This window comes from Manis javanica, chromosome 4 (assembly GCF_040802235.1).
Source record: "Manis javanica isolate MJ-LG chromosome 4, MJ_LKY, whole genome shotgun sequence".
Classification (NCBI taxonomy): domain Eukaryota; kingdom Metazoa; phylum Chordata; class Mammalia; order Pholidota; family Manidae; genus Manis; species Manis javanica.
In genome coordinates this window covers 27,203,606-27,228,409 of record NC_133159.1, presented here as the reverse complement: position 1 = coordinate 27,228,409, position 24,804 = coordinate 27,203,606, and the positions used below count along the sequence as shown (strand labels likewise).

Here is a 24,804-nt window from a genome sequence, read left to right as displayed (position 1 = left end):
TGTAAATTATCTTCCCAAGTATCTTGACTCAGCCAGCAGTCAGAGGGTAAGGGAGCTCTAGGTAATCCCTCTGAAGTCAGCCTTGCCAGGACAGAGCAGGATAAGGAAACACGGAGAAGGGACCTGGAGAGGCAAAAAGATAGTAATCAGCAGAGTGACAAGGGATTAGAATTGTCTGGGATTAGTCTGACTCCATATGTTTTAGTCTTTTTCCTGCCTTGTGCAAAGAGTCTAGGAGTGGGATGGATGGGTGTTCTCTGCATTATCCCAGAGATGATGCTTGAAATTGTAAGGGTTAAAATTAATTCGAATTTAAGCTTAAAATTGTGTTATCCAAAGATATTCTTCGGTGTATGAGCAGCCCACAGAACTTTTCTTTTTTTGATGTTCGGTGGTGTGAGTGCCATGCACGAGAAGGATCAAGTAGATTCTAGCTGCTCCAGGGACGGAGGTCCTGGAGAAGATCCCTACAGACACACAAAATTTTAGTATGGGACCCTCCCAGCTCACTTCCGCCTGGAAGGTTGTTTACTCTTCAAGTTGCGCTTGATGGAAGCTGTCGTGCTACGGAAGGGTCAAAGGTCAAAGGCCACCACTCGCTTGGTACAGCCTTGCAGAGCCGGAGGGGGTCCTACATCCCGGACAGCCGGACAGCCAGGGCACCTCCAGTTTCCTCCGGGCTCAGTTGACAAGAGGAGCTAAGACCCTCCTACCCAACCCAGATTATATTTGCCGGGCAGGCCGGAGGTGCTTCGTGATTGGTAGAACGGAGTGGGGTTGGGCCTCCCGTAGCAAGTCTCCTCCGGGTTGGTGCAGATCGCCGGGGGCGGGGCCCGGGCCCTCAATCCGGCTGGGCGCGAAAGCTTGAACTGCGCTGCGGGGCTCTCCTCGGCCTGAGCCGTGCGCCGCGGCTGAGGGAAGTGGGGGTGCGCTTCGTCCCGAGCGGAGCGCTGCGGAGGCCGGAGTCATGACGGGCGAAGAGGTTTCTGAGGTGAGTTCTCGCCCAGGCCTTCCTCCGCGGCTGTGGAGGCCCGGCGCCGAGGGGTGGGGTGGGGCGGAGGCTGCCGCCGAGCCTGGGAGGACTGCTGCTCCCGGGCTCCCAGCGTACGGCTCGGCCTCGCGGCCCGGTGGCCGAAACCCGCCGGCCCCGCGGGCTCGCGCCTCCGCGAGCCGGTCCCGGCGCCGACGTTCACGCCCTCTGTGCCCCCGGCGGTGTCGCTCCCATCGCTGCGGCGCGCACAGCCCGCCGGTCGGCCCCTCCTCCGCCTGCCGCGCCCGCCCGCGCTTGCCTTTGGCGCGTTTCCTGCCGCGGGCGCTCTTCCTCTTACGGAGCCCCCCAGAGTTGGGCCAAGCCGCCCTCAGCTGGCAGGCGGGCTGGGCATCTGTGCGAGCTGGAGGCTGGGTGTGGAAGGGGCTTTGAGGCCATCGCGCGCGGCCTCGAGAGCAGTTTTCGCCAGGGGGCCTTCTGGCCGGTGTCCGCCTACTCGCTGGCGGATCTGGGCATAGAAACGAACGACCTGTTTCCAGATCTGTATTCTTTTCTGGGGCCGGGCCTCAGTGGACACACTCGCCTTGGGAGCATATTTTAAGGGGCACCAAAAAAAATTCAGTAATCAAGATGATATTTAAAGGCAATAATTTTAAAAAACAAAAGGAAAGCAAAACATCCCATGGTTTTTGCTTTTGAACAAAATAACAAACTTAAAAGACAACATTCAACTGTGCCTCACTCACTGCACCTTAACAGTCACAGCCCTGGTTCCAATAAAACTTTATTTACACAGGTAGGCAGCTGACTTCATGAGCCATAGTTTGCCAATTTGGTTTTTGTTTTTAAATATTGCACTGAGATACTATCTTTTACTGAGTTTTTTGAGACCTTCTCTCCTCACCCTGTCCCTGGCCTTGACTTGCTGGTACTGCTACAAACTGCCTAGAATGGAATGATTAAGAGCATCACCGTGTATTGAGCTACCTGGTTACCTAACTCCGTTTCCTTATCCACAGTCTGAGAGCTTTGGATTGTTGCAAGGATGGTCAGCCCTCGGTATCTTGGTTATTTTTAGTTTAATAATTGTCACAAACATTCCAACCAATTTAATAGTTGTTTGAGAAACCATTAGGCCTTGTGCCCAGTGGCCTTACAGATGTTAATATATTCCCTTTTATTAATAAGTTGATTCTGAGCCCTGAGATCATCAAGGAGGCAGGAGATCTGGCATCTAGGGTCAGCTTGGTCACCAACTGGTCAAATCACCTAACACACCCCTTTCTTAGATTTTTTTACTTGTGACTTTTAAAATAGTTTTATTTGAACAATTTCAAACGTATACAAATGTGGAAAGGCTGGTATAATGAACCTACCCTAACTTCAGCAACTTTCAGATCACGTAAATCTTATTCATTTATAACCCCACCTGTTTTCCTCCCTCACTGGATTATTTGCAGGAAAATTCCAGACATTTCATCCACAAATATTTCATTATGCATCACTAAAAGATACAAGGTTTTCCACAAAAGATAACCACAATATTATTACCTCACCTAAGAAATTTAGAATTATTGCTTAATACTAAATATTTAGTCAGTGTTCAGACTTCTTTGACTCAATAGATATACTTTCAATTTGTTTATATTAGGATCCAGACAAAGTGTGCATATTGCTATTGCTGTTATGAGTGTGTGTGTGTGTGTGTGCATATATATATAAACTCTATAGGTCCCTCTCCCTCTCTTTCATTTTACTGTTAAAGAAACCATATAGTTTGTTCTATAGAGTTTCCCACATCCAGATTACATCTCTGTGATGTTACTTAATGTGCTTAATGTGTCACTTGGATATACTGAAAAATAGTTCACACAGAAAAAGCGTAATGAGTGCTTGATTCTTTTCATTAATTTACCATTACTTAGGATTAGTTTTATAGCGTCCTTCGAAGGTGAACATGAGTTTTGTTTTCTGTCCAGTAATTTTTAATGTCATCCCTTTGTCGAATGATTGTTTAGTTTTTTCCCTTATTTCAGCCTGATAATCCCATGATGATTTGTGTATCATTACGTACTTAGAGCTTTCTGTCACCTGCTCGTTAATGCAAAATGTATTCTCATTTTCTAGGTACCTCTAGAAATCAGTGATCCAAAGCTTATTTCACAAGAAGAAGCAAATAGTCCTTCAGATAGTGGACAGGGCAGCTATGAAACAATTGGGCCCTTGAGTGAACAAGGTTTGTAATAGTCAATACTTTTATTTTTAGGAATAGAATGATGAGACTTGGTTTGTAAGTGGATTGGATTAATTTCATTATTTTCTTGACTTAATAGATTATTAATGCCTGACCTTATTGTTCTTATTATTATAGCAAAATATTAGTGCTTATGCCCTTTTGAAAGTAACCATTTCTATTATATTATTGAATGTATAAAATGTCTAAAAGCTACCACATTGCCTGGTTGAATGCATTCATCCTATAATAAAAGGATTTTTTTAACACCTGCCAGAAGGATTAGAACAACTTTACACGTTGTAAATATATATAATTACATTTCTCAGTAAGAGGCATTTTTCCAGGGAAAATGTTTTTCAAAATGTATTTTTAGATTTGCATTGCTACAATCAGTTCTTAGCAGTAGTTACATAATTTCACAAGGTGATACATCACTTGGATAATTGGATATGTTTTTGAGGAGTAGGGGACTAGGAAGAAGGCCAAATGACAGTACACCTCTAAAAGAAATTGTCTTTCTTTCAGATTCAGATGAAGAGATATTTGTGAGTAAGAAATTGAAAAGCAGGAAGGTGCTACAAGACAGTGATTCTGAAAAAGAGGACACAAATGCCTCTCCACAGAAAACTACCTCTGACAGCATCGAGGAGGAAAATAAAGAGAATTTATATGCTGGAAAAAATGGAAAAGTCAGAAGGATTTACAAGCCTCTGGCAGACAGTGATGAAAGTGACATTGAGGAGTCTTTGTATCAGGAAACTCTTGAAACTCAAGTGACACCTTGCTTAGAACTGAGTTTCCAGTCTGAAAACTGTGTGGACTTTACAGTTGACAGAAAGAGTTCCAAAAAACCCATGCGTGATAAAGAAGAAAAAGCAAAAGTAAAATCAAAGAGAAGACTTGAGAAAGAGGAGAGAAAGATGGAAAAAATTAGGCTGCTAAAAAAGAAGGAAAAAAAAAAAGAGGTACATTTAAAAGAATACTTTGCTGTTTCTATGGCAGATTAACATTTTAGAAAAAGTTGCTTTCAGTTCTTGAGGTTTCTGTGCTCAGCATATAGCTTTGAGTTGATTGTTTTGCACTGCAAGTAGTGAGGCATATGATTTAAAACTTGTTGGTCTCATTCCATTTCAGATAATTGGAGGACACTTCCAAATAAATGGGTTTCTGATTTTCTTTGTAAGCACATGTTTTTGTTTTTGATCTATGCTCTTTCTGATCTGATGCAAATTAACTTTCAAAGGAGGATTTTCATGCATCTATCAGTCAGAAGGCTTGTTTGTCAATGAGAAAAACCATCTGCAAGTTCTGTAAACTAGTTGCTTAATAAGTATTTAATTAACTTTTCAAAAATATTAAGTTAGTTTTGGACCATGGCACAAAATCACAGCGTAAACTGGTTAGGAACCAGTGAGAATGCTCTAAAATGCCATATATTTGTCTGTTGATGGAACACGGGCTCTTTCTGGCCTGATCCAAATTGCCATATGATGCTGTGAAATAATTGGGTTTTGAAATGTTTGGATTTTGCTTTTTCCTTATGCATTATCCAGGAAGATGATGTGAAACAGCCATTTAATGATAGTGGCTGTCTTCTTGTGGATAAAGACCTTTTTGAAACTGGGTTGGAGGAGGAAAATAGCTCTCCACTGGAAGATGAAGAATCATTAGAATCAATAAGGGCAGCTGTGAAAAACAAAGTAAAACACAAGGCAAGTAAAAGACAATTGGAATAAGAACTAACCCTCTGCCTCTAACCTTTGCTTTGTTTTCTGGCTCACCCTTAGAACCTTTATTTGTTTCCAACTGAAGAAAAATGTGTCGATTGATCTAAGTTTTTCAGCTGTTAATTTTGGAATTGTGCAGTACAAGTGATAGACATGCTAACTAGTTTGGAAAACAATATTTTGATTGCCCGCATAGGAAATCTGGGAGTGTGCGGAGTAAGATACTTGATGTTGTTTAAGAAGCAGGTGAATAATGGGGCAGAGATATGACTTAGAATCCTGAGGCCTCTAAGAAACGGATTTGTGGGATTTCAGGAAGGGAATCAAATAGAAGCATCAGTCAAAGCATTGTTGTCCTGAGTGTTTGGAAGCCTAATTGTTCTTCCTGAGATTAGCACCTTGGGAGTATTGTCTCTCCATAGGGACAGAGGTCCAAGAAATGAGAACCCAAACTCCGTTTGAGACATCATGTTTGTTTTGTAGGCATTATAGGATGCTGTGTTTAAAATTTTCTATTTGATAATTATTAATATAGCATGATGGGATGTTGGAGTATAAAAGCAGTATTTGAGTAAGCAACATCTTCTTAGTTTAGTTTAATTTTTGTCCGTATTATTCAACTTGTAATCTTCTCTTTTAGAAAAAGGAACTGTCTTTGGAGAGTGGGGTCTGTTCATTTGAAGAAGAAAGTGGGTTACCAAAAAGTACCGTGAAGAAGGTGAGGTGGAGTCCTGCTTAGTTGTCATGTTGATCTCTTTCCCCAGGAGACTGTGCATTTCTCAGAGATAAATGTCATGTGTATCACATTTTCCTGGCTTCTGAGATATTGCTTTGTATATATTAGGGACACAAATATGGATTGGATTGAATTTTATGTGATGTGGAAATAAACGAGCTTGAGTTTATATTGTATCAAGCTTATTGGTGCTCACTATTCCCCTTCTGTCCTCTTTTCTTGGAGAAAGGAAACTCTTAAGGGATAAATATCTTTCTGGATAACATTAATATAGTCCCACTTTTTGTTTCTTTAAGGAAAGGAAAGCAGCCAAGTTAAGTAAGGAAGTACTAAAGAAACTGCATAGTGAGACTCAGCGCCTTATTCGAGGTAATGCAAACCAGAACAGTAAACCTTTGAGACAAATCACAGTATTTCTTTCTAAGCTCAACTTGGATGTGGGGAATTTTTGTTTTCTTAACACTTCTAACATGAATCAAGTTTAGAGTTGATCTTGGTGACTGGCCATTGTTCTAAAGCCCCTGGAACATTAGTATAGTGTTAGAGAATTTGCAGAACTGATGGTGGAAAGGAGGGAGGTTGGTTTTTTTTTCAATAGTTTTTCTGCATCAGGATCCCTTTGGAAACTTTTCAAATATGTAAATTCATAGGTCCCATAGAAATTCTGATTCAGTAGGCTTGAAATGTGGTCCAATAGTCTGTATTTTAAAAAAAACTTTCTGAATCAGTTTGATTTCACAACTAGGTCTACAAGCCACTGGTCTTCAGGGAGTTCTTTAATATTTAGATCCTGTCTTTATTAATACCAGGGTTGTTTTCTGTTTCTGGTGATGGATTTGGTTGTACTGTTTAGTTAGCAGAATATGAAATGACATTTCAGAATATAAGTATATGTATTTGCTTGTTTTGTTCCATTTTGTAGAGACTGCACTTAATCTTCCATATCACATGCCTGAGGATAAAACCATTCATGATTTCTTCAAACGTAAACCCCGGCCCACTTGCCAGGGAAATGCCATGGCACTACTGAAGTAAGAACTCTCTTTCCTTGTGATTACAATTTTTGTAAACATTCAGTTTTGTAGCAAACATCTGGTGTAAAAAGTTCAGATTCCTCACTCCCTTAAAATCAATTTGACCGATCCACCAAATGCTAAGGGATGAGAACATTTCACATTTAGGACAATTTTCAACTTCAGCTTATTTTCCCTTCTCTAGGTCATCTAAGTATCAGTCAAACCAGCACAAAGAAATCACAGACTCTGCAAATACAATAGAGATGAATAAAGAGCACCATAGCAAAGATGCAGGTGCAGGACAACAGGTGCAGACAACAGGTGCAGGATATGAAATGGAAATTAATGTACTTCCTGCAAAAGATCCCCAGGTGGCTACTGGATCAGATGAGTCTTGCCATAAGGGAAGTAAAGAGCTGGAAATTCAGGAGAAACAGGAGCAGAGCAATGCTAGCCCTTTACTTGAGGATGGCTCAGTGGCACAGGAGGAATCCAGCTTCCTCAGGAACAAGGACAATGAGGGGTATCAGGCTGAAGGGCTTCAGGCACCTGAACCTCATGCCCTGGAGGGAGAAGAAGTTCTGAAAAGAACAGAAGAAGCAGAGGAAAAGGTGGAAGCGCCCAGGCAACAGACTAAATCAGCCGCAGCTGTGCCACGTGAAAAAGTGAGGCGGTTTACTCTGGACAGACTTAGGCAACTGGGAGTAGATGTTTTTATTAAACCTCGGCTGGGTGCTGATGAGGATTCCTTTGTGATACTTGAAGAACCTGAAACCAACAGAGGTAATACTTTGAATTGCGGGGAGCCTCTCCACAGTGATTTATTCTGGCAGCTTTTGACTTTTTGCCACTAGGACAAGGAACACAGGAAAAACGGATAACCACACATGATCTTACTTTACAGATGAACCAGATACAAGTAGAATCCTATTTAGGTCGATTTGGCAGGATATCACAGAACATTCTAAACCTTGTTTAAGATGGAAGCCTGTTGATAAGTCAATATACAGAAGAAACTTACACCTTTTGTGTTATGGTGTGACAAATTGTCCACTGTATGAGGTGCTAGAGGGCATTCCAAAAGATGCGACATTTGTCCTACACTTCAGCTCCTTACACTTTAGCAGGGAAGAGGAGTATACAAATAACAGTGATGCAGAAGTGGAAAGTGACATCGCCCATGGTGAACAGGTGTCACTGAAAATTACAAAAAATAATGTAAAGAAAAAGGGAAAGCATTCTTTATTGAAAGAAACATTTAGAATATAGTACAATAGGAGTTCAGAGGAGGGAAAGGTGTGCTCCCATAGGTGGTCAAAGGATGGCTTGAAAAGTTGGTGGATAAAGTAACTTGTTCACTCTCTTCCCCTTTACGCTTTGAGTATGGATCTTTTGGATTGTTCCCTACTCTGTCCCTACTGCTTTCACAGTAGATGACACTGGGCATGCACATTTGTTGAATGAATGAAAGCCTTCAAGACAGAACTCAACTATTACTACATTCAGTAAACTTCTGACTTGTAGGTAAAATTGGGTGTCCCCTTCTCCATGTTGAGGCTGTGTGCATGATTTAGAGCTTAGGCTCAGTAGCAAGACCAGGGTTTGAATCTGGATTATGCTACTTACTGTTTAACCTTCAGTGTGCTCTTTGACCTCTCCAAGTGATCTTTTAAAAAATGAAACAGTAATACTATCTGGTTCACAGGGCTATAGTGAAAATTTTTTGAAATAATGCATACAAACAATATGAAGAAGCACTCAAATAGTGGCTGCTACTTCTGTTACTAGTGAAATTATATACATCAAGCCTCTCCTTCATTGAACAGTTTATGGTGGTAGGTGCTCTGTCAGCCACAGTATCTGGTGGGTGAGTCTTTGATGATGGAATGGGTAGACTTTACGGAAGTGGAACAAGGACATTCTTGGAAGGGACAGAAAAGGCTCTGTCTGTCATATTGGGAGGATGTGTAAGTCAATGTGACCAGAGCAGGAGGTGGGAGGAAGGATGGTGTAACAGAACTTGCAGAGCTCCATTAACAAAGAAACATGGGGATAAGGTGTTGCCCAGAACAGAGGAAAAATTTTGTTGGGTGGGACTAGCAGTTGTCTCAACAGTCCCAGTGTAAGAGAGAGGGAAGAGACATTTATTTTTTTTAATATTTACTAGACACTGAGATTTTTTTTATGTGGGACTGGAAGTTATCTAAACAGTCCTGGACTGAGAGGCAGGAAAAGGAAGAAACCTCTTTTTTTCAGTGCCTACTATATTAGACACAGATAGACTCTTTATTAGTTATGTTTCTTAATTCTCAGAGCCTCAGGTATTATTTTGAAAATGAAGAGATTGAGGCTTGGAGTAGTTTTTCTACATTACATTTGGCTTATATAGGGAACTAGCACCATGCCAGCACATGGTAGGCCTTATTTTTAACTTCAGAAATAATATTTAGCATGAAAGTTTGATTTCTAGACCAGCCTATTGTGTAATATATATGAAGTTAGGATCAACATTCATTCACTCATTCATGCAGTGAACTTCAGTTGTAAATTTCTACCCTAAAATGATTTTTGAAGTATATTGAGGAAGAACAGTTGTAGCACTCCATTCATTTGGGTTAAGTTATATAAATTCAACATAGGTGGGGTTTTTTAATATTTTTTTTATTAAGGTATCATTCATATATATTCTTATGAAGGTTTCACTAGAAAAACAATGTGGTTACTACATTCATCCATATATATTATCGAGTCCCCTTCCATACCCCATTTCAGTCACTGTCCAGCAGTGTAGTAAGATACCACAGAGTCACTACTTGTCTTCTCTGCTACACTGAATTCATCATAGGTTTAGAAGCAAAGCAATTTGATATCTGCGTGTGTGTGTGTGGGTGTTGTCCTAGAACTTTGTTGAGCCTAAAACAACTTAGCTGGTAATTCTTAACCAGAATCTTAAAGGAAAGGATATACTGGTTGATGTTTGTTTTTAGAACTGGAAGCATTGAAGCAGCGCTTCTGGAAGCATGTTAATCCAACTGCCAAACCCAGGGCTGGTCAGAGGATGAATGTGAACATCATAGTGAAAGATGTGGGCACAGATGGGAAGGAAGAGCTGAAGGCAGATGTGGTACCTGTGACTTTGGCAGCTGAGAAGGTGGATGGAGCAAGCCACACAAAACCAGGTATTTGAGTTCGCTTTTTTTTCCCTTTTTCTTTATGCTCTGTACTCTGGCCGGTCTTCATGGCTACCATAGACTATCATGAAAATTACTGAACACGTATTCTCTGCCAGGTGCTGCTCCAGAGACTTTACAGTAGATAACATTAATGTCTTTATATACGAGGGAACTGATACACAAAGCATTTAAACAACTTGCTCAAATTTACACAGCTAGTAAGTAGTAGAACCAGCAGCCTAATCCAGACCTCCTAACTCCAGAGCTCAGAACACAACGCTTCTGAGGTTTTTTAAGTAGCTGCATAATATTCCATTGCATGAATATAGCAGGACTTATTTAACCATACTCCTATTAATGAACATCTTGTTTGTTCTAGTTTTTGGTATTTCATACAATGTTGCATCCTAGTATCAGGGATACATTGGTGTATCTGGATGCAAAATTCCTTACAGTGGAATCAAGTCAAATTTTTATGTCATCCCATATTTTATATATTATACCTTCAAAATAATTGCACTGATTTACACTCTAAATGACAGTGTGTAAGAGTTCCTGTTTCCTCCTGTTATAGCGAGAGTTATCAAACTTTTAAATTTTTGCCAGATATGTTAAAAATGTTGTCACTTACTTTGATTAATATTCTTTAACTGGAAGTGAGGTTAAGCATTATTTTTGATATGTCTATTAACAGTATATGTTAAGTTATTTCTAACTTCCAGTTCCTCTCTTGCCCATTTTACTTGTAGGTTGTTTTCCTTTAATAAAGGTAAAGTCTTTTCTTTCATGGCTTCTGAACCAGACACTTTTAAAATCCCACTCCTCACCCCATTTTTGGCCCTTTGTAGTAGTATTTTTATAATCTCTGTGTGGTATATTATCCCAGGGTGTCGAACATAATTATGGCGGCAGTTTTTTACACTTCAATTCATAATACTCCCCATTTGTTAAGATAGCAAAAGCCTAGAATAGTAAGGTCTCTGATTTTCCTTTTGGGATGTGCCGAGAGCACTTGCAAATGTTCTAAATGCATGCTTCCATTATCATATTATGTAGTCAGTCATTATATCTAAAGCATTTCTTCATATTTCTGTGCAGGCGAAAAGCTTCAGGTGCTGAAAGCTAAACTGCAAGAAGCAATGAAACTCCGAAGGTTTGAGGAACGCCAAAAGCGCCAGGCATTATTTCAGTTAGATAATGAAGATGGATTTGAAGAAGAGGAGGAGGAAGAAGAAATGACAGATGAATCTGAGGAAGACGGAGATGAGGAGGAAGAGGGAGAGTTAGAGGAAGAAGAAGGGAACGAAGAGGAGGAAGGCAATCAGGTTTCTGGCAATTATATAATTTTGTTAGTTGGTCATGATGAATAAGGGAAAGAGAAAATCAGATTTGAAGAAGAGTATAATCATGTTCAACTATGGAAGAGATTTTAGGGGCAGAGGTGAATGTAGCTAGCTCATATGTACCTCAATCTGAGGGCATTCAGTTCTGTCGGCACCACTGAACACCTACAGTTCACAGAGCCGTAGCCTTGTCTTCTGCCTGTTAGTTTATATATTATAATATAAAGCTACTATTGAAATGGGCTTGTATTAATAAAAACTTTTATCTTTGTTGTTTGTTTAGGTTTTTCTGTTCAGAATAGAAAGCAGTTTTAACCTTTGCCAGGTTGAGGTCTAGAATAAATTCCCAGGCAGGCTGAGACCTTCCTGAGTTCGTTTCATTCTTGAGGGTTTTTGTAGCAGGGCTGCTTCCCCAGTTCCATAGTTTTGTTTTCCACCTAGGGAAGATAGACGATGATAGAATTTGGAATGTTAAAAAATACATATATCCATGTTTAAACACTTGCTGGTGTCACTTGAAGTAGTTGGCCAGTAATTAGCCCTGAGTTAAGAAAGAAGGAAGCAGTGGCTGAACTGAGCAGCATGTCACAGTCTGTTGTTGGGTTAAGGCTTATCATTTAACCTCTTATTGCCTCAATAAAATGATAATCCTATCTTCTTTCATAATCTTGTAGCAATTTAGGGAGAGTAAAAGGTAAAATAAGTATAAAAGGAAAATTATGTTAATGAAATGGTTAGATCAAGCCTGCATGTTTACCCTTTCAAAGTTAAGATGTGGCCTGTAACCAAGCAGCCGTATTTTAGGCTAATAGTATTTGCTTTTAAATTTTTTTGACTGATACTATTTTGTTTTGGGGCCATGTGATTGGTAAAGAATACAGAATTCCTTCTCAGTAATGAAGAAATGGAAACCAAAGATGAGAAAGAAGTGGATAAAGAAAACAATGATGGGAGTAGTGAAATTGGCAAGTCAGTTGGCCTTCTCTCTGTTCCCAAGCCTCTCTCATCAGATTCTACCTTACTTCTGTTCAAGGACAATTCTTCCAAGATGGGGTAAGTAATTTTCTCTAAGGAAAGGTAAGATTGCCTTGGATTTGACCCTCTAATAAGCAGAAACAGACGCTCAAACACTTTACCTTCTCATTTTGTAGCTACTTTCCTAGTGAAGAAAAATCAGAAACAGATGAAAACTCGGGCAAAAGGCCTAGCAAACTGGGTAAGTAGTGACTCTTATGCAGAACTTGATTTTTCTTTGATCCTCCTGAAGCTTTGACACTTCAGGACTACAATTCCGTAAGGTTCCATTTTTTTTAACACTTATGGACTTTACCTAGTCATACATGTGGCAATTAAAGGAAACTTATGAATTAGAATATTTTTCTTGGTTCCATTTTTAAAAACTTACATGTAGTTTATACAGTTTACACCTGAACAACATGGGTTTGAACTGTTTAGGTCCATTTATATGCAGATTTTTTCAATTACTATATTGGGAAATTTTTTGGAGATTTTCAACAATTTGAAAAAAACATTTTCTTTAGCTTACTTTGTTGTACGAATACAGCATATAATGCATATAATATGTATGTGCTAATTGACAGTTTATGTTATCAGGCTTCTCATCAACAGTAGGCTATTAATAGTTAAGTTTTGGGGAGTCAGCAGTTGTTCACAGATTTTCAACTACACAGTGCGGTTGGTGCCCTTAACCCCCACATACATTGTTCAAGGGTCAGCCGTAGTTGACCATGGGCATATAATATGTCTTTTGTGAGTGTGTGTTCATTGAACCACAGAACACTTCTGTCATATGTAGATCAAAAGAAGATGTATAAGTAATTGGATAATGCAATGATCATAGGCATTAGCCAGGGTAAGGAAAAGATGGGAACTTTCAGTATCACTTAGCTCAGAGAGAGAAACCCTGATTGTATAATGCTATTTTAGTACTGTAATTTACCTTCATTTTAATGTTTTGGAACATATAACTTGAGAGGTTTGCCTGTGAATGTTACCTGACAGTTTCGTTCTCAGCTCTTTTTCCTAAACAAATCCACCTTATTTCTGGAATCATGCACTTAAAAAGTATTTCTCTTTCTTTAGATGAAGATGATTCATGCTCATTGCTAACAAAGGAGAGCAGCCACAATAGCAGCTTTGAGCTGGTTGGCTCCACAATTCCATCCTATCAGCCTTGCAACAGACAAACAGGCCGTGGGACCAGTTTTTTCCCTACAGCAGGGGGATTCAGATCTCCTTCCCCTGGGCTATTTCGAGCCAGTTTGGTCAGCTCTGCTTCTAAGGTAAGATGGTAATGGTTTTCTAATCTCCTCCCCTTTTTGCTTCCCACATTGCTAAATAAAGTGTGTCCAAGCCAACCAACTCCCACCACATATGTATGTTCAGTTTAAAGAATCCACCCCCTTTGTGTATTAAAAACAAGCCTCATCCAGTGTTCTTACTTTCTTGAAGATATTTTTCTTTATGCTTCTCTTGGCTATGCATTGTCCTCCTCAACTGCAATTGCCTGAGAGTAGATTAAATATTGCAAATAACAACTTCTGTTGTTGTCATGACAGTGAATGACATTTGTAAAATGTTTTGTTTTTGTTTGCTTGTGTTGTGGTGCCAGAGTTCAGGAAAGCTGTCTGAGCCTTCACTTCCCATAGAGGATTCCCAGGATCTGTATAACGCCTCCCCAGAGCCTAAGCCACTTTTCCTAGGAGCAGGCGACTTCCAATTCTGTTTAGAAGATGACACTCAGAGCCAACTGTTGGATGCAGATGGGTAGGTAGTTTCATGATTCTGTGGGTGGGATAGTGCTGGGTACTGCTTAATTTTGTTTAAAAATAAAGTAAGCTTCTGTCACTCCATCTGTGCTTTCTCTTCTGAGAAAGAGGTGTGCAGACCATTAGTATTACATTCTGCAAGTTTGAACAAAGTCTCTATAGAAAACAAAATGTAAATAGCCCTTGCTTGCATGCTGATCCTTCGATCTCTGGCTTATGTGAAATTCATAGCTCTTGTAAAGCCATTGAATTTCCATCCTACCGTGCTAAGATTGTTGGCTGGAATTAAGAATTGGCAGACCTGTGGCACATTATATGGACGTAACACCAAGCCCTCCTCCAGCATCATCTGAAGCCAAAATTATCGATTGCCCTTTACCTTTTGAACAGCATTTATTCTTCCTAAAACTTCCCCCTCCCTCTTTAGATATCACAAGCTTAAGGTATGACTGTTTGGTCTTCTAGTTTGGGGTTCAGCTCCTAACATCGATATTGGAAATGAATTCAGAGTTTTTCACCTATTAGTTTGTTTTTTTCCCCTAGAGAATTTCTTACACTTTCCATTGTGCTTATAGGTTCTTAAATGTTAGAAACCACAGGAATCAGTACCAAACTTTGAAGCCTCGACTGCCATTAGCCAGTATGGATGAGAATGCCATGGATGCTAACATGGAAGAGCTACTGGATCTGTGTACTGGGAATTTCACGTCTCAGGCTGAAAAACCTCTGTCTGTGAACAGCGACAAGAAAGAGAACATGGAGGAACTTCTGAATCTTTGTTCAGGAAAATTCATTACACAGGGTAAATATCCAACAGAGAGCATTAGGCTCACCACAGCCAAATATGTTAAATCAGTGCCTTTGAAAAAAAGCCCTTTACTCTTGGGTGAAAAGTTCACAGAAAACAGGGCCATGATGGATTCTTGTATAGAGGTTGAATTCGTAGCTTCCTGGTATTTAGAGCTCTCACATTCTTAAGGTGGTAAATTGTCAACACTACTTTAGCTTTGGCCACATGTTTGGTCATTTATGGTTAATGTGTGAAAAGCTTAGAACAGTGTCTGGTGCATGATAAATTTCACGTAAGTGCTCACTCCCACCTGCATGCCTCTTTCTCCCCTGCACACCTACTAGAAAATGAGCTCTGAAAGCTGGGATCTTTCTTTTGTTCACTACTGTATCTCTGGTGCCTGGCACATAGTAAGCACTAAATAAGGATTTGTTGAATGAATGGATGGTGAGCTTTCTTGGGCAAGGCTTACTGTAATTGTATTGAGCTGGCATGTCTTTAGATGGCTGGTGAATGAGGATAAAGCTGTGATTTTGTGATGACAAATCTTTGTTGTGATGTAGAGGCCTCTGCTCTGGCTCCATCAGAGTTAAATGAACAGGAGAAGGAGAGCAGCATGGGTGATCCAATGGAAGAAGCACTTGCTCTTTGCTCAGGCTCTTTCCCAACAGACAGGTATGTCTCAGTGATTGGAGGAAACTTGGGAAGGCCCAGTCTTCTGATAAAATCCTGGGGTCAGGTTCTCTGGGCTTAGCAATAACTAGTTATCTTAGAGGCTTCATGTCCTCTCTGAGATTCTTAAGAGTAGGTATGAGTCTCATATTTTCATAGTAAGGAAATTAAAGTGCTTTCATTTAATTGATGGAGAACGGGGTAAAAAAAGGGAAGAATAAGCACATAAAAGTGCTCAGCATCACTAATAATTAGCAAACTGCAAATCAAAACCATAAGATACTACCTCATATCCATTAGGTTGGCTGCTATCAAACAGAAAATAACAGGAATTAGTGAGGATATGGAGAAATTGGAACCCTTGTCCACTCCTAGTGGGAATGTAAAATGGTGAAGCTGCTATGGAAAACAGAATGGCAGTTCCTCAAAAAATTAAAAATTAGAATATGATCCCGCAATTCCACTTCTGGGTATATACACAAAAGAAGTGAAAACAGACTTGAATAGGTATTTATACACATGTTCATAGCAGCATTATTAGTAATAGTAAAAAAATAGAAGCATCCCCAAGTGGATAAACAAAATGTGTGTGTGTGTGTGTGTGTGTGTGTGTAGGTGTTTGTATATATTATTATGGAATAATGGAATATTCAGCCTTAAAAAGGAAATTCTTACACATGCTACAGTAGGGCTGAACTTTAAGGATACCACACTAAATGAAATAAGCCAACCACAAAACTATAAGTTCTGTATGATTCCATTTATGTGAGGGACTTAGAGTAGTCAAATTCGTAGGGACTGAAAGTAGAAAGGTGGTTGCCAGGAGCTAAAGAGAGAGAAAAATGGGTATTTGTTCTTTAAAGGATAAAGAATTTCAGTTTTGCAAGATGGAAAGAATTTGGGAGGTTTGTTACACAACAGTGTGAATGTACTTAACACTATTGGATGGACACTTTAAAAGGTGGCTAAGATGGTCAATTCTGTTATGTGTATTTTATGAAAATTAAAAAAAAAATTTTTTTAAGGCAAGATATCTTATTTCCTGATGAAATTGTTGGTACTTAGGAAATATTTGCAATTTTCAAGTTGGCTGACTGCTTTTAGTTGGCTTTCATGAACTTATTTGTTGATTTGCATCTTAGAGAAGAAGAAGGTGACGAGGAGGAGTTTGGAGACTTTCGGCTTGTCCCAAATGATAATGAATTTGATAGTGATGAGGTGGGTTTCAAGGGAACAAAGTAGTCATAATTGAATTCCATGTATTGCTGCTGTATGTTTTTCTTCTAGTCTTGAGTTCTTAAGAATTCTAAATTTGGCTTGTTATCAGAAGCAGTTTCCTCGAAAGAGATGTTTGGGGAGAATTTTGCAAATTTGAGGGCATATTTTATTCTGCTAAACTTTGTGAGTGGTACTATATGATTTTGCAGGATGAGCACAATGACTCTGATGATGAAGGTCTGGCTCTGGAAGGCCAGGAAGATGACGATGATGAAGAAGAGCTCCTGAAGCGATCTGAGAAGTTGAAAAGGCAAATGTGAGTGTTACATCCATTCCTTCAATTGCCAGAAAATTCTCCTAACAGTTGAGTTGAGCTTGTCACCAATTTATCTAAATTTGCTGGTTCTATTTTTGCATTTTTTGGTTAACACGGTTTAAGTAAAATCCATTCATATGATCTCTCTTGAGTATTGAAAGATGGTCCTGTCCTCCTGAAGTGATTTCTATATTAAACATCGAGTTCTTTCTGCTGTTTCTCAGGTAACTGTTTTCTTTGCTTCCAGACTCCTCACATACTGGATATACTCTTGATCCTCAGGTGTGGTCTGACTTCTGCTGTGTATGTGGTGGTACAGCCACATCCATTTTTGGGGATGCATACTAAAAAGTAACCAAAAATCATATAAGAGCTGAGTGACTGTAGATCCTGGGATCTCATAGACAACTAGACAACTAAAATTACTTGGGTCTTTTTTCCTATGAATTACTGTCATTCAGTCTTTGCCTCATCCTAGACTTGGGCAAATGACCCCTTTATTTTTTTTAATGTTTTGTTGTTGTTCTGATCATGAAAGTAAACGATTGATTTTTATATATTTAAAAGAATATAGAAAGATATAAATTAGAAATCATTCAGGTCCACTATCTGGAGTATTTATGAAAGTGTTGGTGCTGGTTATTGCCTCATAACCTTTTTAATGCATACATTTTTATATAGTTGAAATCTGTACAAATTTTTTTGTATGTACAATTTTGCATCTTGCTTTTTTTCCCACTTACCATATACATAAACATTTCCCCATGATGTTAAAAGTTTTTATAAAGACCATTTTAATAGGTTTTCAATGTTATATTGTACATGGATGACTTTCAGAATTCACATTTAGAACATATTGATCTGTCTTAGATTTATATTATTGTTTTTAACCCATCATTCCATTCTATTAAGATCATTTTGGGGTTCTAATTTGTCACCTGTCAAATTATCTCATACAGCTTTGGGTCATGTATAGATTTTTCTAAGGCAGTGGTTCTTAAACTTTATTTGACTGCAGAGTGCTTTGTTCATATGAAATCTTATAACGAATGATGGCTAAAAGTTGAACTGCTCGAAGAGAGTTGTTGGGAAGATGGGGAAACCTAGTGGCTAGTAGCCCCTGCAGGAATTCCCCAGTGATCCTAGAATTTGGAGGAACTCCGCTTTAAAAAAAATAGCACAAGTCTTTGATAAAAATTAGCTTTCAGGAAGTTATCAAACTTCTGCCACTCATGACCATAGACAACAGGACTTCGAACCCAGAGTAACAGCAGATTTGTTCTCAATAGGAATTGAAATAAAAAAAATTAACAACTAGTGCTTTTGATTACCAGTATCTCTGAGCCTCAGTCATGCCTCTATAACTTGGGGGTCAAGATTTGGTGGACTGTAAGAAGTCCCAGTCTATTACCTATATACAGTCCTACCTCTTGTCTGTCTCCTAAAACTGGTGAGCTTAAATACAAACAAAATAGTTTGAACTTTCCAGCAGGTATATCCCAATGTAGAGAGGAGATAGAGAGTTCTGCCTCTAAATTCACCAACTTAATTGAATCCAGGCTCTTCTACCTCCTAGCTGTATGACCTTGGGTAAGTCACTTACTCTCTGAGTCTCAGTTCCTTAAACTGTGTATTGAAGGAAATAATGGTGCCCCCTCCTGAGGTGATGCATTGATACCCATCACATACAGTATGCATTTTCTAACCTTCAAATTTATTTTCCAGGAGATTAAAGAAATACCTGGAGGATGAGGCAGAGGTATCAGGGAGTGACGTGGGAAGTGAAGATGAGTATGACGGGGAAGAAATTGATGAATATGAACAGGATGAAATTGATGAAGTACTTCCTTCTGATGAGGAACTGCAGAATCAAATTAAGAAAATACACATGTGAGTATCCCACCAAGCCCTTCAGACTAATGGGGTGTGTCTTAAGGCAGGTCCGTTAGCCAGCCAAAATGGTCCTGGTTTTGAACACCCTATTTTTCCTACAGGAAAACAATGTTGGATGATGATAAACGACAGCTACGTTTATACCAAGAGAGATACCTTGCTGATGGGGACCTACATAGTGATGGTCCTGGACGGGTGAGGAGATTCCGATGGAAAAACACAGGTATCTTCGTTGTTGCCTTTAGAAGCAAATGGTAAAATGTACCTGTTTGTCCAGTTCAAGATGGTGAGTGGAAATCTAAACTATAACAGACTATTGTGGTGGACCTGGCTGTATCCATTATTTTCTGTTAGTGGGTAGGAAACATTTGTGTCAGTAGGTGGTGAATGATAAGAGTCCCTTTGTGTCTGTCCAGGCACCTTCACCTTACAGAATGCTGATAGCCTTACTCTTTGCTTTAGATGATGCTTCCCAGATGGACTTGTTCTACAGAGACTCGGATGATGATCAGATTGAAGAACAGCTTGATGAGACAGAAGCCAGATGGAGGAAGGAGCGAATTGAACGAGAGCAATGGCTTCGAGACCAGGTAGGATGCCTGCACGAAAGTCACCCATTCTCACTCTAGTTTATGAGGAGAGGACACCGAGCTTTCTGTGATAGTTTCAAAATATTGGGCAACGTATTGCTCTCTCTCTTAATCCTTGAATTTCCTTTTGTGCTTTGAGAAGGTTACCATGGGCAATTCTCTTCATGTTTGTTTGTCCAAATTCAATTTTTTTGTCTAAAGCAACAGAAGGTTGCAAAAAGGGAAACAAATGATACCCCAGGTACCTTAGGTTCATAGTGCAGGCTATGCTAACTATTCAGGGGGAACTGTAGACTTCTTTTAATGATGTCCGATTTTCATTCTCAGGCACAGCAGGGGAACATTGCAGCTGAAGAAGAAGAAATTGGGGAAGATAGTCAGTTTATGATGCTAGCCAAGAAAGTTACGGCCAGAGCGCTGCAGAAAAATGGTAAGCTCTAGATCCTCCTCAGGGCCCAGCCCACTGGGTTGTAACTCCAGCCTTCAGGAGTTGTGACAGTTTAGTCATGAGCCTGTGTCTAAAGAGGTCCTTCAGAAGTAGAGAAAAATGGCGTTCTTGGAGCTTAGACTGTTGAGCAATGGATGCTGTATTTGTGAGTATATGTAACTGGCTTTGCTTTATGTTTATTCTAAGGCAGCTCAGAGTAGTGAATTCTGGCTTCTTTATCTAGTTGCTCAGGATTATATATATACCTAAGTGTTGGAGCTGGAATTTGAACCTGGATGTATCTAACACCAGAGCTGAGGCTCTTAAACACTACATACTCATACTGCTCTTGTTTTTTTCTCATAACTGTTAATGGTTAGTTGATAATGTTCAACTTGTTTGTTGGTCTTCTTGTAGCCACTTACTGTAGTTTCAAGTCACCATTATAAAATAATCCCAGTTCCTATAGCTTTACTTTAATTAAAAGCTTCTTACCTTGTTTAAATTAAAAGTAATTCTACCCAGCTTTGTCCAGGAAAGGCCTCTCTGTCTTTTTTTTTTCCAGCTAATCACACTGTGGTTATTCAAGAATCAAAGTCTTTACTCAGAAATCCTTTTGAAGCCATCACACTGGGAAATGCCCCCCAGGTTGGTTGGGGACCTTGTTAGCCTGTGTCATGATCTGCAAGTTATAAAGACCCAGGTCAAGCTAAGGGAGGAGAGGGTGTGACTGCAGGAAATGGGAGTAGATGTCAAAGGAGTCTGCCATTTCTTTTCTACTTGAGTAGAGTAGGAATATGTCCCCTCAATACCTGGGGGAGGCAGGGAGGGACTGACTTATCATTCTTTCCTTGGAACTTGGAATTTGGTGCCAGATGATGCTTCTTTCCTCAGCTGAAGACAGGTTCATTGCTAAACCAGCCCAAAGCTGTGCTTCAGAAACTGGCTGCCCTCTCTGACCTCAATCCCAGTGCTCCCAGAAATTCAAGAAACTTTGTCTTCCATACACTCTCTCCTGTTAAGGCTGGAGCAGCAAAGGAATCGTCTAAGCCTCAGGTAGGGGATTTGAGAACTGATTTGGTGGCTCTCCAAAGCCGAATTTATTTATGTATCTATTAAAAATACATGTATTTCTGGCTTAAAGGCTTATGCTGTGGCGTTAATCTTGGCACTCCCTAGTAACATACAGGGAGGTTGCTACCCCCAGTGGGTAATCAGCTTTGAAACTTGCCTCGAAAGTCTATATATGTTTGTTTCTAATTGTCCATGCTTTCACTATGAGTTATTTAAGAGCTAATTGAAGTTAAAGTACTTGTATGAGAGTTTTGAGCTGACCCTGACTCTCTCTTTGCTTGTTAGGTAAGGAGAAAGGGTCCATCTTTAATGACATCTCCTTCACCCAAGCGCCTCAAGACAGATGATAGCACTTCAGGCTTGAAGCAAAGCATCTTCAGATACTTGGAAAGCTAACACCAGCAAGGGTGCCAGCACTTACGGTTGAGACTGCTTTGAGAAGTTTCTGGCAGTGAAGGTTGGAATTAACTGCTCACATGGATGATTTCTCCTTCCTTCATAATCAATGCATTAAGAATTCAGACAGAGCTTCAAAGCACGTGGCTGTGGGTATCTATTTCCTTTCCTACTATTATTTCCTGGGTTGGCCACTAATCTTAATTCCACAGTGTTTACAACACCAACTCATGGCACATCTGGGTGTAGGCTCATTTCCTTCATTAAATTTGACATCCTAGCAGCTTCCTGGGTTGATACCTCTTTGTGAAAGGGGTGGTTGGAGGAGGAGGAAGAAGAAAAAATGTGGCATTACTGAAAATTACAGTGAATGTCGATACCAGGATGACTCCTTAACAGCCCTGACATCTGCACCACAGTGACCAGGACTTGGTGAAAGAGTGACTTCATAGAGGACCTAGGAACCAACAGATGGGCTGCTATATTCATCTTGTCCCTTCCATTTTCCTGTGTGCCTCTTCCCAAGGCAGCTTCAAATGTCCAAGGAACCTTTGCCTCCTTTATAATAAGGATTCAAACTGGTACTCAAGTCATAAAACCTTGGCCCTAATTTTCTGAACTATGAGGATGAAGATAAAGGCTTCGCCCAAGGTCTGTCCACATTAGATATCCCATGGGGCAGAGAGCTCTTGCCTGGGACTGAATTCTCAGTTTGAAACACTGTTGCTCAAGGACCTCCCTGTTCATCCTGGCAAGAAGAAACATAATTATTTATTGCATTCAGCTGGGTTGAGTATAGTGCCCTGATCAGTCAGAAAATAATTAAATACTTCATTACTTATTTTGAGAGAAGACCACCATGGAGTTGAGTCAAAATATTGTTGAAGAGAATTGCCACCAACCCGTTTTCCCTGAATTATTATGAGGATCTCGGAATTTTAGACAGATTCCTTCCCCCTCAGAACTGAGAGGCACCTGCTGCTTTGGAAAAACATTTCATGTGGATACTATGGTTTCACTGTCAGCAGCTGGACTTGAGAAATTGGATGAATTGTGCCAATTTTGTCTTGGCAGATGGGAATACCAGTTTAGTGTTGGAATTAGGGTATAGGTTTCCTACAATTGTTTCTCATATGCAAGATGCTGACTTTGACAGAATTTTTTGTATATTTGTAATCTTGTAATGGGAAAATGTATTTAAAGATGTTTTAATATGTATGTAGTTTTTCAATAAATCTTAATGCCTTGAAGGCAGGATTTGAGCACACAGGATTTGAGAAGGCTATCCAGATAGAATGCTCACTCTTAGGTCAGTGCCTGTCTGCTGTTAGGAGCATTTGTGTTCAGGCTCTCCCTCCCAGGGAAGCCCTCTGGGTCTAGATGAGAGGCTGCCTCTTACTGGTGTTTAAACTTCTCAATTTGAATTGATCAAGTTAACTCACCAAGTAGTTTGGGTTCAGTGCAGGTGAGGGGAGATTACATAAATGGTACCTGTTGTATTAGCCCTTTGATTGGCAGCCGTGGGTCCAAGATGAGAGTTATTGCTCCCCCCCTTTGAGCTCTCTAAACAGTATCCAGGCTTTGGGCAGTCTGGGGCAAAGTCAAGTTTTGTTGGGCAAAAGAGAACTGGGTAGGATGGTTAGTTAGATATGTCTCCCCTTTTGCTTTCCCATATCCTTTTTTTGGGGGAGAGATGGATGAGGATATCAGTGCCTGAGAAATATGGGAAGCAACAAGTTTCTATTCTGGGCTCTAGAAAGAAAGCACCTTTTGGAGAAAGAAAAGTTGAGTCTTAAGCTCTGGGGCACTATTCCCCATGCCAGTAGGGCCATCATAAGGCAAGCTAAGCCTTGACATTTGTAACAGCACTGAGGTGGGTAGTTGTGACCTGACCCACAAACCCTGTGCCCAAAGCATGGAGCCATTAGCTTCAGCTTTGTTTCAGTGCAATGGGTGAGCACCTGCCGCTGTGGCTCCTGCTGGGACTCAGCACCACTAGCTTGGAAATTACATACTTGGGATGAGAGCCCATGAGTCTGGGAAAGAGAGAATGGTCAGTGTCCTTTTACCAACTTGTACCATACATGGGTAGGGACACGTGGTATTTACTTCATTGAAACAGGTCTCTGATCTCATTGATTCAGTTTACAGTTGCACAAGCCATTCTGGGATCTCTTCCTTAAGGATGAGGTTATATTCACCAAGGTACTACAGAGACAGGCTCGTGGTGCTCAGCTCCTTGTGTGATCCATCTCTTCAACTGCTTCTGTTTAAACTTTATCCCACTTTGAAAATTTGTAATTTTCTCGATATTTTTGTCTTTATCTCCTAGAGTTGTCTAATAACTCATGGGGCCTCCTGTCCAAAGACTTGTGTACCTAAGGATAGGGGAGAGTAATTCTGGGAAGAGTATTGTGGCACTATGCAGTTATATCTTCTACCTTGTAACCTCACTGCTGAGCACCTGGCCTGGATTGTAGGGTTGCCCAGCAAAGGTTAAGTAATACCATACCTTTCAGAGCCTCCATAAGAAGAGGCTAGCAATTCATGCCTCTCTCAGAGCTGCTGTGAGGTTTAAGTTGGACAATGTACAACTGGAATTGTGTCAAGTACTGCTCTGCAAGCATAAGAAATCTCAGTATCACAACCACCTCACATTCTGTGGACCACTCATTAAAGGCCCCTTATCTAATATTAGCATCTTGAACAACATCTTTAAGAATGTAATCTTCCTTCCCTAAAAATCTCTTCCTCCTGTGTTCCCCATTTCAGTAAAAGGTTCTTCCACATACCGAGTCACTCAGGCTGGAAACCTAAAGGGCATTTTTATTTATTTATTTATTAGTTATGAAAATTTTATTTCATTTTATCATTCCTTCAAGTCCGAGTTGAAAGGATTTTTTTGTGATTGTTGAACTATATATTAGTTTCAGGTGTACAACATAATGATTCGATATTTGTACATATTGCAAAATGATCACAGTCTAATCTGTCATGATACATAGTTAAACAAAATGTTTTCTTGTGATACAAACTTTTAAGATCTACTCTCCTGGCAACTTATGCACTGGTATTAACTATAGTCACTGTACTGTATATTACATCCCACCAATTATTTGTAAGTGAAGGGCATTCTTGACACCTTTCTTACTCCCATAATCAAACCATTCCCAAGTCCTATTCTTTCTACTTCCAAATTACATCTTGAATCATCTTACTTCCAGCTAGCTCTATAGCCAGTGCTCTATTCCAAGATGCCATAACTTCCTGCCAGGGTACTTCAATAGCCTCCTGACCTCCCCACTCCTATTTTGCTTCTGACCCTGCAATCCATGCACAGCAACCACAGGGTGACCTTTGTATAAACATAAATTGGAGGATGCCACTCCTCACTTAAACCCTTTATGTCTTCTACTGCAC

General features: G+C 40.1%; 1 protein-coding gene across 1 annotated transcript; it reads left to right on the top strand.

Annotated features, from left to right (window-relative positions):
• The first annotated feature begins 520 nt into the window (after nt 1-520).
• On the top strand, nt 521-24,264 carry CLSPN (claspin). The gene is made up of 25 exons (XM_037021364.2): nt 521-991; nt 3,116-3,224; nt 3,750-4,189; nt 4,778-4,936; nt 5,592-5,669; nt 5,984-6,056; nt 6,610-6,718; nt 6,906-7,486; nt 9,691-9,882; nt 10,975-11,201; nt 12,094-12,272; nt 12,371-12,435; nt 13,323-13,522; nt 13,852-14,006; nt 14,584-14,810; nt 15,362-15,473; nt 16,613-16,688; nt 16,898-17,004; nt 18,730-18,894; nt 18,999-19,120; nt 19,360-19,487; nt 19,815-19,917; nt 20,480-20,562; nt 20,809-20,970; nt 21,274-24,264. The coding sequence occupies exons 1-25, from the start codon at nt 968-970 to the stop codon at nt 21,382-21,384; spliced, it is 3,987 nt and encodes a 1,328-aa protein (XP_036877259.2). The 5' UTR covers nt 521-967; the 3' UTR covers nt 21,385-24,264.
• The last annotated feature ends 540 nt before the right edge of the window (nt 24,265-24,804 follow it).